A 16,800-nucleotide genomic window follows, 5' to 3' on the forward strand; every position below is an offset into this window, starting at 1 on the left:
TAAAATGCAACCACTGTTTCTGATATACATCCACTGATATGCAGTAAAAGTTTGACTTCTATCACAATCTAAATCTCAATTCAACCCTTGGAGATACAGTACTGTATTTGACAATACAAAGACAGTGTTTTTTTCTCTCTCCATAGCAGAAGGAGACTCCACATTTGGAGCCTGACAACTCCCCGCTGTTTTTTCCAACTCCAGTACCTCACCTGTTACCCTATGCGACACATACAGAAAGGTAACATAAACACACAACAGTCAGGCTCTTTCCAAAACTTTGAATAATTCCACTAAGATGTATATTTTCCAACTATATCTTGTGTCTCTCAGTGATTATTCATATCTTTCTTTTGTTATGCATGTTTCTCCGTTTTTCTTTCCATCTGTTGATGTGGGTCTTAATGGTTGTTTTTTTCTTACTGATTGTTCCCATCCTTCTTTCTGTTTATCCGTCTGTCTTTGTATGTGTGAAGCTCTGAAGATCTGCGGATGGAGAGAGAGAAACTGCTGAGGGCTCTGTTAATGACAGAACTCTGAGACAACACGCAACACTTCAGCTTACAGACAACAAATACTACACAGAAAAAGGAGCCCTTAACCCAATGCACTAATTTATTTCACTGTAACACAGCATATGGACCTAAACAAACCTCCATGTTATAAGAGCTATTTTAGCATTTTGTTAATACCACACAGCAGTTTTTAAAACAGTAACAAAAACATTTGTTTGCTTGTTCTGTTCATAGCATGGCATTGGCGCTGTATAAACTGACAACAGTGACTTGTTAACTTTTAATAATTCTTATCACTTGTTTTTCCTCAATGTTTTATAATCTGTCAATGGTTTCCTGAAGGGCAGAGTTTATTTAAATGCCGCGGGCTTTGCTTAAAGCTGTGAGTCTACTGTATTTGGCTATGTTCTCAATAGCATACTACTATAGCCTACTACATATACTATTTCTATAGTATGAAGTATGTACAGTGTGCAGTGTATAGCAGAGCACAGTGCCTGGGTCACTATATCCCACAATGCAATGCATTTAAATGTGACTTGTGAACTTGAATGTCAGCTGTAATTTTTAACATATTTTTAAAATCATTATTTAATTAACCAGCCCAAAATACATTTTTACTTATAATTTTGAAAACATTTTTACATAAAAAATGTAAGAATTGGATTAAAATAACTCTTTATTTCCGATATAATTAGCGACACTTAACCTGAAAGCATAATAAGGTCATGTAACTATACTACGGTTTAAAACGTGCCCTTATATATTGTACTGCATCAGATACTATTTTTAGACAGTGTATTTATATATATATAGTGAGTACTGCATAACTATGCTAGTAAGTATTCTATTCTGAACATGTGCTTTAATGTCATGCAAAGTTAAAGGTTTCTAATTTATATTTTGTGAAAACTTGTACTGCTATCCCTAATATACGTTTCATATGCAACTGCAGTTTTATACAATAACCTCTTCTATCTCTTGTAATATAAAAACAAGTAAGATATTTCCCGAAGTACATTGACGAGAGATCAAGCTTTAATGATCACATTGCCCACTAGAGGGCATTAAATACACATTTCAGGTTTGCCTTTGAGAAGTAGTCGAGGAGCAACAAAATGAAATGTAAACTTTTTATTTTCTTGTATACAACTTGATTCTCATAAGGGAGTGCAGCTCCAGTGTTAATATTTTGATATGACCACACTGTAAAAAAAAAAATAGAAAAAAAAAATGATTTCATGTAGCTCGATCACTTTTTTAGGTGGGGAAATGTAAATACAAACATAATGAGTCTGTCACTCAATCCCTCAAAAATATTGTTAAATTTACTTTATTTTAAGTTATTATAAAATATTAAAAATAAAATAATACTTTCTCCAAACAGCCAAATTCTTGATTTCTCATTTCTACCTTAAGTAACAGATCGGTAACATGAGTGAGTTGTGTTTCTGCTTAACTACTGCCTGTTGGCATGTGTGGGTACTAGTACAAATAAATCACACTGACTATTTCACTGTCATACGCTTTACTCCTACTGCTCATAAAAGCCTAAACATGCAAATTACTCTTAGTATTTAAAAAAAGCACAGAGTATAATAAATGAGGCACATTGGCATAAACAAACAGGAGGGTACAGATGGGATACAGCTCCAGGTCAAAAATAAACCTGTTCACATTCCAGCAGATGCACACAAACACTCTCCTTAATACACAGACAATGGGTGAAAATACACCTGTGTGCATTACAGCAGGCCCGAAAACACTCTCTGAGTGCAGTAAATAAACACACATGCATTGACTTTTGGTTATGGTGCACACACGCGCGCGCGCGCGCACACACACACACACACACACACACACACACACACACACACACACACACACACACACACACACACACACACACACAGACACACATTCAGCAATTGGGTTACATGTACTAAACATACACACATCAACAAGCACATTTATCTATAGATTTTGTACATTGATTGGTACGGACAATACATATTTTTCTGATGCATGACACAGTTATAAAGCACAAAAGTAAGTTGTTCCTGATTCTGAGCTATTTGGGTGAAATAACTCACAGAACTACATGTTTCAGACATCCACAAACTGCGTTGTGTGTGGTGTAAGGATTTGGCGAATCTTGTAAACATGTTATAAGAGCTAGCTCTATTAACTTCAAGCAAATTAAAACCTTCAAAGGTTGAGAAGATCTCTACGCATTCACACATACTCACGGTAGAGTCACATCAACAGGGAGGCACTAACACACTTTTTTTCTGGTCCTTTGGCTTAAATTTATGGTTTCAGTGAATGTCTGCCTTTGATTCGGCAGATGTTTAGACCCTGGTTTGAGAAGCTATTTCCTGAGTGAACATCACTGCATGTGCATGTACACGAACATACAAACTCACACTCACAATCACACACACGCCTTCAGCAAAAACCTTATGAGCAGAATATTAGCTCTAATGAATAAAAAACAATGTACAATATACATTAATGTCAAAATACATAACTATTTTAAAAATTCTCATATAAATAGCATAAATGGCATAAACTGCTTTGTTTTGAGGGGGTTGTTGAATCCACCAAAGGGGCGTGGCCTCATCAATAGATTGGCTTAAAGCAACTGCAAGTCAAGATAGGCTCCGCCTCCTACAGACTGGTCCCCAATAGGATGCTTTGCTGACAGCACAGAAGGGAGAGTTAACAAAGCGTCAGTGTTGCTGGGCTGAAGGAGACAGAAAGAAATGACATTTACTCAAGAGACACATGCTTATGCCTCAATATTTGTAATAAGCCCCACCTCAAATGAGTGACAGCCCTCCTACTGACTAACTAGCAAACCGCCTGAGGCGAATGTACAGCCTGCATGGGAAAGACGCACATTATGGGTGTGCATGGCAGAAGTCACAGCTGTTTTTAGAATGGGTTCATTATCCCATTAGGCAAACTAACAGAAGGATTCACTCCTGTGGTGTTAAATACATGGTGTCCGCTTCCAGATAAATATTCTGTTTAATTCACAGTACTACTCAGTATATACTATTGCTATATTAAAATAATAATTGCTAAAGATGTCATATGTGTGTGTGTGTGTGTGTATATATATATATATATATATATATATATATATATATATATATATATTTGTTCATTATGTATTCATTTTAAACATTGTTTATATATGAAGTTTTCATGTACCTGATCTCGAATGGCAGAATAATAACACTGGCATCCCAAACCAATAGAACAGAGAGACAACAGTCAAGCTGGAGTCAAGATTGAGCAGGCCAATGCACCGCACCTTAACCTGGTGTGTGTACGTGCGTGTGTGTTTGTGTCTGAGGGAATTTAGACCAGAGGAACCTGTTTAACTCATCGAGGGGGTGTGACAATGCAACTATGCGATCCTGTTACTCAAACTCACTAAAGCATCTAAATCTTCAATGCTGAGCACTGCAGGGCAAAGGACACACCTTAATGTTCCCTACAATCCAGCCCTGCCCTTCTGATAAACACGCACACACACAAGTTTCTGATGTGGAACAAACTAGGACTTGTATTTGGATTCAGTCGTGCTTATTAACATTATGAAAGCCCATTTGAAGTTGCTTGCTAATACATTTAAATTCTTTAGACGTCATCATTGAACTGTAAAAAATTTAGATTCTTGCTTTTTTGGCAGGAATTTAACTAAAATGATCAGAGATATGGCATGAAAGAAATTCCTGTCTCTTCCTGAACTCACATTGGTATTATAGTAGAGTTGTGGGAATATTTTAAACTCACCTGATACCCATGTACCATGCTGAGGATCTCTTTAACCCCAGGATTATAAGCATGGGAAGGGGCGTGGCCTTGCATCCGTATCAGTGCTGTGTGCGGGGCCGAGATGACGGAGCCTGCTGAAGGGTTGTGGCCAGTAGGGAAGTAGCTGATGTTAGGGGGGGAGCCAGGTGGGCTGTTGAAAAAAGACAAAGATAGCCAAATTAGCAAAACATTAAAAAAAACCATTTTTTTTTAAAGTTATATATTATTAAACTTTCATATAAATTAAATATGATTTATATATATTTTTTTTTTATTATTCCCTTCTTGCATTGGTCGATCAAATAGTCCCGCCCCAATCACACGTCATTGGTCGAGGCAATGCTGCTTTGTTAGATTGATAGTTAACTCTGTGGATCTCCACTTTACTTTTTTGTAGCCTTCCTCAAGCTAGATAATCATATTTCTTTCCTTAAATCTCACATACAAAAACAGTTCCTGAACCAGTTCTTCCACTATAGAGTGAACTAAAATGCACATTTTAGCTATGTTAATGGACCTGGGCGTGACACAATCACTTTGAAGCATGTTAGCCTTGTAAGCACACCCAGTCCTGGTTGTGCACTTCTTAAAGACAAAGTCATCATTATGTACAGCTGTTAGAGATTCATTTGAGCAGCTTTTTTTTAAAAAAAGCCTGAGGTACATGCCCAAAAAACACATTACTTTACCCTCAAACACAAACATACACACTTACACCATGGTTGTATGTAAATATTCACACTTTGAAACCACTCAGTAAACATGAGACAGCAACTGGTGAGTATTTTGACATATGTTGACTGTGTCTAAAAGGTAAGGAAGTCCCGTTTCTGTATGAAGATTCCTCCTAAAAAAAACTGGTTCAGACAGGTTTCCAAGGCAATCCAAGAGAATTCTAGATATATCCAAGCAAATATTTAAACCTTGGATATATCTATGCATCTATGATGCCTTTCTTCCTCAGTAAAGTACCTAAGTTTTGGATTAATAGATACACTTTGACTAGAGTATTAGACACATCATTAACTTAAAGATAACTGGTATTCAATCCCCAATTAATCATTGTATGTGAATGAAACTGCAGTGAACTATTGCTCCTACACTGCATATATATTATCTCACAATGAAAAACAACATTTACAGATATAACTCTTACCTGGGATAATAGGTGGTGTAGTTCATGTACAGCTGGTTACTGGCAGGGTAGAAGGCCGTTGTTGGTGCCATTGGTCGGGGACTCAGCAGGAACTGGGACGGGTAGATGGCAGCTGGCTCCAGAGGTAGCACTGCTCCTGCAGGAAGAACAGCTCCGGCAGGAAGGACAGTCCCGTGAGGAAACGTGTACGATGGAGGAGACAAACCTGAAATGGGGGAGGGTGGGATATTGAGGAATTATTGAGAGGAAAAAACAACCTTGAAGCTTCCAGTTATGGCCATCAGATGGGATTGTAGTGTGTTAATCTGGTCAACGAAATAGAAGACAAAAAAGTTTTTTGATTGCACCATACTGATAATTAAATGGTTTTAATAAGATATATACTTATAATAAGCAATATGACTAGAAAAGGTAACACTGCAAGATATAGAGTGGTGCAGGGATGACGTCAAAACCCAAAAGACGAATCTGCCACTGGTTCCCTTGAGATTTTCCTATGGGGATTTATAATGAGGCCTTTTGTTCTAAGGCATAAATAACACACACTCATAATCGAAAATGTACATTTTGTAGCTATTATTTTTATTTTAAAAATGAATGTTTCTAATAAGTAACTAGATAAGAACATTTAGGTTGTTAGTGTGTGCAGTTTACGCTGCAGAACAAAATATTCAAGTGTCGTCATGTTATGTTTACCACAGACCTTATTTTACTCATAAATGTAAAAAACCCATTATAAAAGCCCGTAGGGAAATCTTGAGGGCACCAGTGGCAAATTAGTCTTCTGGGTTTTGACCTCATCCCTGCATCACTCTGTTAACAATACGTGCGTGCAATGATTTTAGAAATAATTGAAATTGAAAATAGTTGAAATAATCCAGCAAGAATTGACCTGTTGGAGCTGAAAAAGCTGAACACAGATAACCCAACTAATTTGCTTTTGCTCACTCACACACAACCTTTATGCCAGTGGTTTTCAAGCAGGGGCTCTCAGCAAACCTCCAAGGGGCCCACAGGAGGACTTAAAAGTAGGTTAATTAATAAATTATTATTAATATATTGAAAATAATCTAAACTCTAATCTAAATTTAAAATGCAAAAAACACAAAAATAAAGGTGTAAACTGAAATCATATTGTTTTTACTGAAGAACATACAGATTTTGAAACTTCAGGGATCACGAAATAAATCATGGTTATTTAATTTAACTTATCAATACTAACAGTTTTTGTTAATAAAAAAGCTAGAAAAATACCGGAAATATCGTAACCTTTATTTATATTTACAAGTTTGAAAACCACAATATTAGTGAGAATAAAATGAACTTAAATAATATTTAAAAATACATCGTCACTTTGTTATATCATTTGAGTCTTTTTTCACACTAAAATGCCAAACAAAATGTTATTTTTGTTGACAAATCTGTATGCCGTATTAGTGAGAATAAAGAGGACTACAATGAATGAATTTAAATAATGACTAAATAATACTAATAATAAAATTAAATAATAAAAAAGTAAAGAATTAAAAGACAATGACTAAAAAAGCAAACTGCCTACTGATTATTTAAGGTTTTTTTTGCCAACCAATTAAAGGGTGTGTTCCAGACTGAACCTAAGCCAGTTACAATGAGGGCTAAACGCCTTTAAACTGCTTTCCAGTCCTGTTCATTGTTTGTCATCAGAGGTTCATGTAGTCATTTCATCATACAAACAATGAACAATCCAGTGCAAATCAACTGTGTAGCCACCAGCAGTAGCCAATAAACTCAACCTGTTACACTGTGAACCAGCCTCTAAATCCAATCCAATTTAAGCATGTCTCTTAGTTACTTTTTTTGTAGTATTAAATGTGCCAAAATAGTTTGCTCACCGAATCTGAAAAATACCAGTTTAGTGCAAGAAAAGTATTTCTATTAATTGAAATATCTCACACAAAACATGCAGGAAGCCTTAACCCGAAACTGTCAACATCTGCCATTATTATTCAGCTACAAGTCAGGTATGTTCCCTCCATCCTTCAACACACAGCAGTACACAGCCACAGGCGTTCAGGCACCTTTAACCAGACTCAACCTGTGGCATGCAAAGGATTTTACGTGCCGCTGTTGGTTGAACTTGTTAGGGTAGGAAAGTTTTCGAGCTTTATCTATCCAGAACAAGAACCGAAGAAAGAAAGAAATCTAAACTAAATCAAACAGAAAATGCCTTTCCATGGCACACCATCAGTTTGAAAGTGCAATTGGTGCCATTATGATGTGTATTGAAATTTTATGCACATTTAGATTTAGAAAGATTGCACTTAATCACCCAAAAATCAAAGCCCTCCATTCCCACGCTGTGGAAAAGCATCTGACAAACTCATCAGATTTCAATTGAATAAAAAAAACATTCACCCAACCAGATTCCAAATGCTCCTGATGCCCATTCCTGTCTGGCCAGGAAATATGGACAGGACACCCACCAAATGAATGCATGAATAAGTGAATGAATGAGAGAAAGAGGAAAAAACAGGAAGGCGTGAAGCGCCACCTACCCGCACACACAGCTGAGAGAAGCAGACCCAGAGCCCAGCGGCACTTACGTCGTAACTTACATGGTGGCGGCGAGAGGCCGCTCCTGTTGAGCGTCCCCCCCATCAGCACGATGTTCATCTCCTGAGCGGAGCACGCAAACACCTCCACGTAACGTTCCTTCATGCTGCGCTTGTGGCAGCGCTGGGCCGCCAGGAACGCCCGGTCAGCTGAACGCATCTGGATAAAAGCATCACCCGAAGGACGACCCTGACCAAACACACAAACATATGCATAAATTCTATTTTAAAAAGAATGAAACAAGCGCACAGAACGCGTTTCTGTTTTTAATTGTTGGTCAATGTACTAAATATGTCTCACTGCTGTTGTTTTTCAGCATCTTCTGTCAGGAATGGCTGTTTTTTAGGATGCCGTGTCAAGTTAAAAGTAGGGTTGGGAGCAGAATACTAGCTCTTATTCATAATAAGTATCTTACAATTATTCTTATTATAAACTCATTTCGAAAAAATATTTTCACTGTTCTAGAATACTCACTGTACTAGATTCCTGCACTGGTTATTCAAAGTGCTACTGAATCTTCAGCACCAAATAGACAGTGTGAACAGTGTAGTTTATTTACAGAACAATTAAAGGCTCTTTTGAGACAGCTCTTTTTAATGAATCAAAAACCAGTGCATTTCATCTCTCGAAACAAATGACTCTAAAGGGTTCTTTGATTCAAAAACATACAGTGCAAACGGTTTCAATTGTCCGATACAATAATGAATTATGGTTATTTTGATGAACCAACAGAAACACATACAGCTATAAAACTACAGTTAGTGCTGACTGGTGGTTCATTTGACAATGTGTAATTAAACATGTAGTTTTCTTTTTTTAAATAATTAAATATATTACCACATTTCCATTTGTTTATTATTGTTGTTTATTATAAAGTTAATCCAATATAATTGGATTGCATTAAAAATAACTGTGTAAAAAAAACCAATTGTTTTAAATCATCTTATGTGGCAATGAAATATTCCATTCAAAAATGTAAAAAATGTACTTAACTTAAAAAGTTAAATATTGTTACATAGTTATAAAAATTATCAAATGCATGCTGTTCTTTTGAAGAATCCTGACAAATTTAATCATGGTTTCCACAAAAATATTAAGCAGCTCAACTGTTTTCACCATTAATAATAATAATAATAATAAAAATAATAATGTTTCTTGAGCAGCAAATCAGCATATTTCAAGGATCAACTGACACTCAAGACTGGATTAATGACTGCTGAAAATTCAGCTTTGCCATCACATGAATAAATTACATTTTAAAATCTATTAAAACAAATATTTTCAAATTGTAATAATATTTCACACGATTGCTGTTTTTACTGCATCTACTTTATTTACTGTAAATGCAGCCTTGGTGAGCATAAACGACTTCTTTCAAAAAAATTTTTTTTTTTTAAATCTCACTCACCCCAAATTTTTTGAAGGTAGTGTAAAAGATTAATTAATGGAACTGTTAAGGAAATAGAGGAATCAGAATCATTAAAATCTTTGTGTCTAGCTGCAAATATGCAAGCCAGCTTTTTGTGTTTATATATTAAATCTTAAATCCTGTGCTAAAGTTTAGTTCTCTTCAGCGTGCTTTAAAATATTGTGTGAACCAAGGCATGACAGCAACACATTACAAAGGAATGAAGAAACACAAGTCCTAACACAAGCTGCTGCACTGATTGATCAACCACCCATTTTTATGGATTGGTTGAGCCAAAGGGAGGAACCTCTCTGACAGAACACATTCTGAACTACATAGGTGTGGTTATTATATTGGATTATTTCCATATGAATTCAAAGTCAGTAACAACGGTTAGTATAGACTACAGTTCATAAGGACATAAATGCGTCTGAGTGCCTTACCTGCTGGTTAAGCACCATATGCACTCCATGTGGTTTGATGTCAGCAGTATATTCCCCCAGGAAAACCAAAATGTCCTGGATGCTGGCATCGTAAGGCAGACCCCTCAATCTCACGCAGTCCCGAACACCTGTCACTGCTGCCGTTTGGGGCATGAATGTGGGCTGTGGCAACACAGACAGGATGGGGGATGGGGCTATCGGAATCAACGGTGCTGATGAGTATCTGTTCAGTACCTGACACACAAATGCTGGAGTTACAGTGTATGACTGGTAATGCATATTATCAAGAAGACTTTGCCTGTTTATAGCTCCAGGTGTGGACTGTGGAGATGATGGATGTACTGAGTTTAACTGGAGGTACTGATACTGTTTGCCATTATCCTTATATTGTAATAGTATCCTTATCTTGCAATAATAGCATGCACAATTTGTGATTTTTGCTTAACACATTTGTTGTATTTGCTTAAATGAATACATGACGTTAACTAACCACATAACATGCATTACATTACAGCTGTATGACTGCCATATGGACATACATATACACACATCACTGGCTGATAATAGAACTCTTCCTAAATTGTAACACTGAAACAATTGTTTTCTGTTAAGCTGTTCAGTGAAAAAACGAGATATGTTTTGTGAAAAGTGCTATACAAATAAACTTGAAACCATGCACACACAAGATTGGTGTGTCTATATCCTCAAATGCCATAATATATGAGGACAACTTGACAAGCGTATGTTTGGTCAGTTTTACATTTGTTGGAACTGATCAAGCCTGCAAAACCATTTACTTTCTGTTTGAGCAACCCAAACCATCACCTTGGTTTCTTAGGCTTCTTGCTTTACATTTAAACGTTTAATGTTTTACCTGTTCTGCTTTTAATTCAATGCTCTGACCAGTTGAAACCATCTGTACTTTGGTAGAGATAAACTTATTGAGAGATAAATTAAACGCTTGCTATTGGTTGAGTAGCCTTGGTTTGATGATGACAGCTAAAAATTAACAAGAAGGAATTCCAAGTAATTCTACAAAATGAGTAACAATTAAATTTTTAGCGGTTTTTACATTGAAGAACGGGAGGACTAAGAGAGAGTTTTTATGACAGCGTTGAAAAGCTAATCTTTTACAGATAACTGACTTGAGTGTTTGTTCAGTGAGCAGGGCCGTTCAGATATAGTAAAAACTTGTACACACACTCACACACCCAAAGACCTCACGTTTTACTTTCCCACCTGAGTCTGTCCAACAATCCAAACCAACTAAAAAAAAATAGGAAGTGCAGCCCCCACCTGTTGCACCTCAGCCGCAGTGCTCTTGAACAGCTCTATGTATCTCTTGCCCAGGATGTCCTTGTGTTTTTTCAGCGCGTTCTGAGCGTGCTCCTCGCAGGAGAACAGGACGAACGCATCCCCAGTGGGCCTGCCATCGGGAAAACGTACAAACAGAATGCCTTCGGTGCCGTCGGTCACGGGACACGCCGGGGAGAAGAACTGCAGCACCTGCTCTGCGGTGGCAGTGAACGGAAGTCCACGCATGCGTATGATAACCTGATTCTCCCTCGACAGAAAATTGGCCACTTCATTAGAGGTACCTGTCAATCACACATTGACACATATTCGTCAGCCTCTCAACGTGAAGCTAAAATTACACAAAACAAACTGAAACCAATGCAAATAACGGTGAGAGATCTCAAACTCAGATTAAATCAAACGATATACACAGTTTATGTTACAACTGCACTTATAAACTAACTAGTAGAACTAGAATGTGCAAGATTTTCCACATAAAGGGATGGGAAAGGAAACCCAGTTCCGGTTCCAATTCCTGTCAAGTTCCTTAACTTTTTAAGGAATAAATATTTGGAAAAGAAAAGCAATTTCACTGACAATTGATGAGAAAATAAAACAATAATAAAAAGATTTAGAACTGGTTCTCAGTTCCAAACCCTATCCACAGATAAGCCCAAAAAAAACAAAAGTCTTTTTACCTCCTGCTATCTTTAGAAAGTCTTCACCTGTTGCCTTGTAAACCTGCAATGCAAAATAATGTGATTTGAATTTACAAACTACTACATTTTAAAAAAGGTGGATGTAACAGGAATTTTATGGCATTTCTTCATGGCACTTAATGTAACTTAATTTACAGAAACAGAGTTAAAATATGTTTCAGTATTAATAGCTTTATGAATGTGTGTGTACCTCAATGTATCTGGTGCCCATGTGATGCTTATGTCTCTGCAGGGCCAAATCCCTGTGCTCCTCACTCTCAAACCGCACTAGTGCTTCTCCATTCCTCCTGCCCTGAGCATTCAGACACAATGCAGCACCTCCTCTACAAACACACACACACACACACACACAGATTGGTATTGTGCACACACTGAATAATGATAATTGATTAAACCAGAGTGGGTTGTTTGCATACTTGGCGATGTTGAGACCCCTGAAGAACCGGGCGATGTCCTGGTCTGAGGACTGCCATGGAAGACCACGAGCTCTGATGACTGTGTTATCATCCACCCTCTCCATCTTACTGCTATACACAAACATACATAAAGTTTTAAACATACACATTATATACATAATAATAACATATTGTATAATACTAATGTCCTCTATGAACTATATCCATCACTATTATAAGTGCTGCAGCAGCAGTTTTGCTTTAAAATTCCATGTTTTTATCCAAACACTCAACATGAAATTCCGATCTCCATTCTAGTCATTTAGAAATAGAAATTGCAATCACAACAAACAAGAAAAATGTATATTCATTATAGAAAATCCCATGACTTTACTGTAATATTTTGTTTACATTTTTTCTTTATTTTAAATAAGAAACTGTGGTAACACTTTAGTTTAGGGTCCAATTTTCACTATTAACTAGTTGCTTATTAGCATGCATATTACTAGGATATTAGCTGTTTATCAGTACTTATAAAGCACATTTTAATGTCTTATTCTGCATGACCAAATTCTACATCCCTTAATCCTACCCAATACCTAAATTTAACAACTACCCTACTAACTATTAATAAGCAGTTATTAAGAGTTTATTGAGGCAAAAGTCATAGTTAATAGTTATTAGTGAGAACTGGACCCTAATCCAAAGTGTAAAGTAAACGGTTCTTACCAGGTGCCTGTCTCAAACTTGTCATTCACTTTTTCAGGTAAGGAGAATTTGTGGCCTATGAAGAAGAATAAAGCAGGTTAATAACAGAAACACTTATGAATATTAACTCTATGTTTGCAGACAATAATATGTAAGTTGTAAGGACTTACAGACAGAATCCGAGATAAGTGCTAAAACAATATCTGACATCTGTTGAACTTTGTAAGCAGTGAAAGCATGAAGAGAAGAATCTACAACCACATTCAAATCTGATCGGAAAACGCAGTCAAGGAATACAGCGTCTGTGTTTAGTGTTACACTTTAATTACCAGTTAATGACACACCAAAGATGCAAGGAACAACTAGAGCAGGGGTTATAATTGCAAAAGGACCGTTGAAACACTGCAGTCTTCCAATACAGAAACATAGAGGGAGAGAATGACTCTCGATTAACCTTTCTTAAGGCAGAAGACTGTGCTATTGCATTCCGTGTTTGATTCTGTTTGTGTGTGTGTGTGTGTGTGTGTGTGTGTGTGTGTGTGTGTGTGTGTGTGTGTGTGTGTGTGTGTGTGTGTGTGTGCGTGCGTGTGTAGGCATTAAGACATTACAGCATAGGTGTGGCAGGTTAAGCTTGTTGGCTAAACACTCTTGGCTTTCTCTTGCTGGCTCAATTGAACCCACACTATTGTTAGTCTATTTGCATTTCAAAACCTTGGGATCCTGCAGCCAACACCCTGTTGCCTACCTTTCTCTCACATAAACATCCAAATGCAACTTCCTCAACCTAACTGTCAGGGAATTATAAACTATTGCGTGTATTAATCTACTCTCATCCCTTTAAGACTTACAAAATAAACAAAAAGATAGAATTTGACATCTTTTTAAGGATACAGTCAGCCATGACCTGAAGATCCAAGTCTTTCAGTTCCCCTTCTGATGGGAATTTTTTCTTGAACTCTTTCCGCAGGTCAAAGAATGAGAAGAAACACTCAGGCAACAAAATATTCTGAAAAGCACACAAGAAAGCAGTCAAGAAAACACATTTGCGCTCATCAATTATTGGCAAAACTTTTTACAAATATCACCACACACTTGCAGTATTAAGAGTTTATACCTTGCTGGAAGCCTCAGGATGCAGGACTTGACGCACATGCAGCTGTCCATCCGTACAGAGGCAGAAGGAATTCCCTGCACCTGCGTCCACTTCTGTACATAACTTCTGATTTAACTGCATACACAGACACCTTTTGAGTAATCGGCACTTTTGTGTGGCATTCAATACATACCCACGAGGCTGCTTGAGCCAACATCAATTTTTAAATAATGTATTTAAAAGTGTGTATAGATATGCAACCATTCATTGGAGCTTAAATGGTCTATAGGCAGACCCTCCCTCAAGGGGAGTTCGAATAAAAAGTTCAACAGTCCTTTGAAATAATCCACTCTTAAATGGAAACATCCTTATGTATTTGAACAGACCCTTTTAAAGATAAATGCCAACCTGTCAGGACAGATTATGTGAGAATGATCACCTGTTCGATGGCTTCCTCAAGGGGATCAGCAGTTGTCAAAGCATCCTCGGCGAGTCCACTCACCTCCTGACACTCCTCAGAAAGCTCAACGTGATCTGGTTTGACAAGCAGTTCATTTACCTGACCAGCCTAAAAGCAGAAAGGAGAGAAATGCTCACTTCCAACATATACATTTCCATAGGCAAAAAAATATGGATGTAAAATGTAGATATATAGAATATTTTGTCTCCATAATTAAAAAAAATCTGACGTAGGCCTATATAAAGCAATTTTAACTCTCGATCTTTTGACCGCCACCACAATTATATACACAAAGGCACATATACACGCACAATCTAGACAGATAACTTGTATATGAAGGGTGAATAAATAAATAAATACATTTATTTGGCCTTAGATTTCATAAGTGATTAACTATGACATATAGGCTAAATGTAAAATATTTTACTATACACGCACGCGCGCGCGCGCACACACCCCATCAGGGGAAATATGAAATTAGCCTACCTTTTTAGTCGCCAAATCCACAACTTGCCAAACCACCTGTACAATTTCCTTCTCATCTGTTCCCAATTGGTCCCCACTTGCGCCAGATGTGGTGGTGAATAAAACCACCAGATAATTGGGATTAACCGTCATTTTTAAAAAGAAGAAAAAACTATTGTCACCACGATAGCAAAAGCAAAACCCTAGAGATCAACTCCAGGTGTCAGAGCAGCGAAGAGTCCAGTAACCCCACACCAACGGACAGATCAGTGCCGGGTTCGGACTCGCCTTGATGTGTACCGCGGCCTTTTAATTTCGTGAGAATCGTTGCAAACCAGTCCGAAACCCCTGGCTCTGCTCCGCAATGGCTGCTAAGATCGCGCTGGTTTTGTGTGCGCCCTACCTGGCCACCGCCCACGTGACACAGGTAATAGATACCTGCCCAAGAGAAAGCCCTCCTACTGCTGCTGCGAAACAAGGACGTGGCAGGGAACGCAAAAAATGCGCTCGTGCTAACCGATGTGAGGGAATTCAGGATCTGTTTATTACACGTTGACTATAAAATAACCCAATATTAACACCTGCTCACCTGCCATCAAACGCGAACAGGACGTAGCCTATGTGTAAAAATGCAGCAAGGCACAATCAATTTTACAATTGTTCTACTAATATTTGCCTGACAAAACACATCCACGCTTAAAATATGTCTGAAAAGGAACACCTCTATATATAGCCCAAGTCTGTATTCGGCAGTCATCTTATAAAACTACAGTCTGATAGTCCTTTATTATGACCATGCATTGTAGTCCTTGTAACGAGAGAATGAAAAATGTAAACAAAGCATACCTACACAACTAAACTTTACCAACACCTGGTTTTGCTCTCACTTTAAGTGGCAGTGAAAGTCAAATTTTTTTCTAGTCATTAAATGCAACAGAAGCAAAACTGTAGGCCTAATGGTGAGATGTCACTTCCTTCTTTTGCGATAATCATATAGCCTAGTTGCTCACTTCAGTTTAAGAAACCTCATGCTTTATGTAAACAGAGTATGTGCACAACTCTTGCGCCTCCAGCACTGTGAGTGACAAGTCTATTAGGTGTGAAAATCACTGAAGGATTTCAAATTTTTTCTTAATTCAAAGTTTGAGCGTTTTTATTAGCCTAGCAATGTTTTCTTTGTTAGCACCTGTTATCAGACTCTTTCAGGTCCTTAGGAGAATGAAGATGCATAATTTGTAAAGAAGCTTCCTTATGTTATAATATGTTATAGTTAAAGTCTTTGACATAAATTTGTGTGTTTGGAACCCCCTAAATATGTGTTTTTTTATTCTTCTAATTTTTCCCCTGTTATAATCTTCTGTAATGCTATATTGGCTATAGTGAAATTACTCTTGTTTAACCTATTTTTTTAAATAATTATTAATATTTATTGAACAATATCAATTTACAAACTCAATTAGGGAACAATAATATGCGAAAGTATACACAAATATTAAATCTCTAGTCATATGCCTATCTAAATTTTTGTCTGCTTAAACAGATTTATGCATAGCCTATAAAATAAACAAGTCAAAATTCAAGCCTTCAGTACAATAAATCATAATCTTCAGACATTTAAGGTGGGTTGCAAAGGGAAAATGCAGCATAGGCCTACAAAATCTTAGATGGAAAGTGACTCATATGACTTTATATAGCCTAATTCACCAAAGGACTATCTTCTTG

The 16,800-nt window shown here is 37.2% G+C and overlaps 2 protein-coding genes across 4 annotated transcripts in view; one reads left to right on the plus strand and one right to left on the minus strand.

Moving 5' to 3' along the window:
- Positions 1 to 1,904, plus strand: part of epb41l4b (erythrocyte membrane protein band 4.1 like 4B) — a 25,639-nt gene extending 23,735 nt beyond the window's left edge. The window contains exons 22-23 of one of the 2 annotated variants that reach the window (XM_077213447.1): positions 150 to 241; positions 477 to 1,904. In XM_077213447.1, coding sequence (XP_077069562.1) covers positions 150 to 241; positions 477 to 540 — 156 coding nt within the window. In that variant the 3' untranslated portion in view covers positions 541 to 1,904. Of the gene's footprint in view, positions 1 to 146; positions 242 to 476 lie in introns of both variants that reach the window. The other variant, XM_077213437.1, reaches the window with a different exon arrangement.
- esrp1 (epithelial splicing regulatory protein 1) lies at positions 1,833 to 15,503 on the minus strand. 2 transcript variants are annotated; one of them, XM_077213472.1, is made up of 15 exons: positions 15,100 to 15,503; positions 14,593 to 14,721; positions 14,175 to 14,288; positions 13,952 to 14,066; positions 13,231 to 13,329; positions 13,082 to 13,136; positions 12,374 to 12,484; positions 12,148 to 12,280; positions 11,937 to 11,979; positions 11,239 to 11,540; positions 9,943 to 10,176; positions 8,094 to 8,280; positions 5,500 to 5,704; positions 4,323 to 4,494; positions 1,833 to 3,261 (listed from the first exon to the last, which is right to left on the minus strand). In XM_077213472.1, the coding sequence occupies exons 1-15, from the start codon at positions 15,229 to 15,231 to the stop codon at positions 3,151 to 3,153; spliced, it is 2,142 nt and encodes a 713-aa protein (XP_077069587.1). In that variant the 5' UTR covers positions 15,232 to 15,503; the 3' UTR covers positions 1,833 to 3,150. The 2 variants fall into 2 exon arrangements, with proteins under 2 accessions (XP_077069587.1, XP_077069578.1); XM_077213463.1 differs by having other exon boundaries at positions 8,082 to 8,280; positions 15,100 to 15,479.
- Between the last annotated feature and the right edge of the window lie 1,297 nt (positions 15,504 to 16,800).

This window comes from Siphateles boraxobius, unplaced genomic scaffold (assembly GCF_051911475.1).
Source record: "Siphateles boraxobius isolate OS27281-9 unplaced genomic scaffold, OSU_SipBor_1 12, whole genome shotgun sequence".
NCBI lineage: Eukaryota > Metazoa > Chordata > Actinopteri > Cypriniformes > Leuciscidae > Siphateles > Siphateles boraxobius.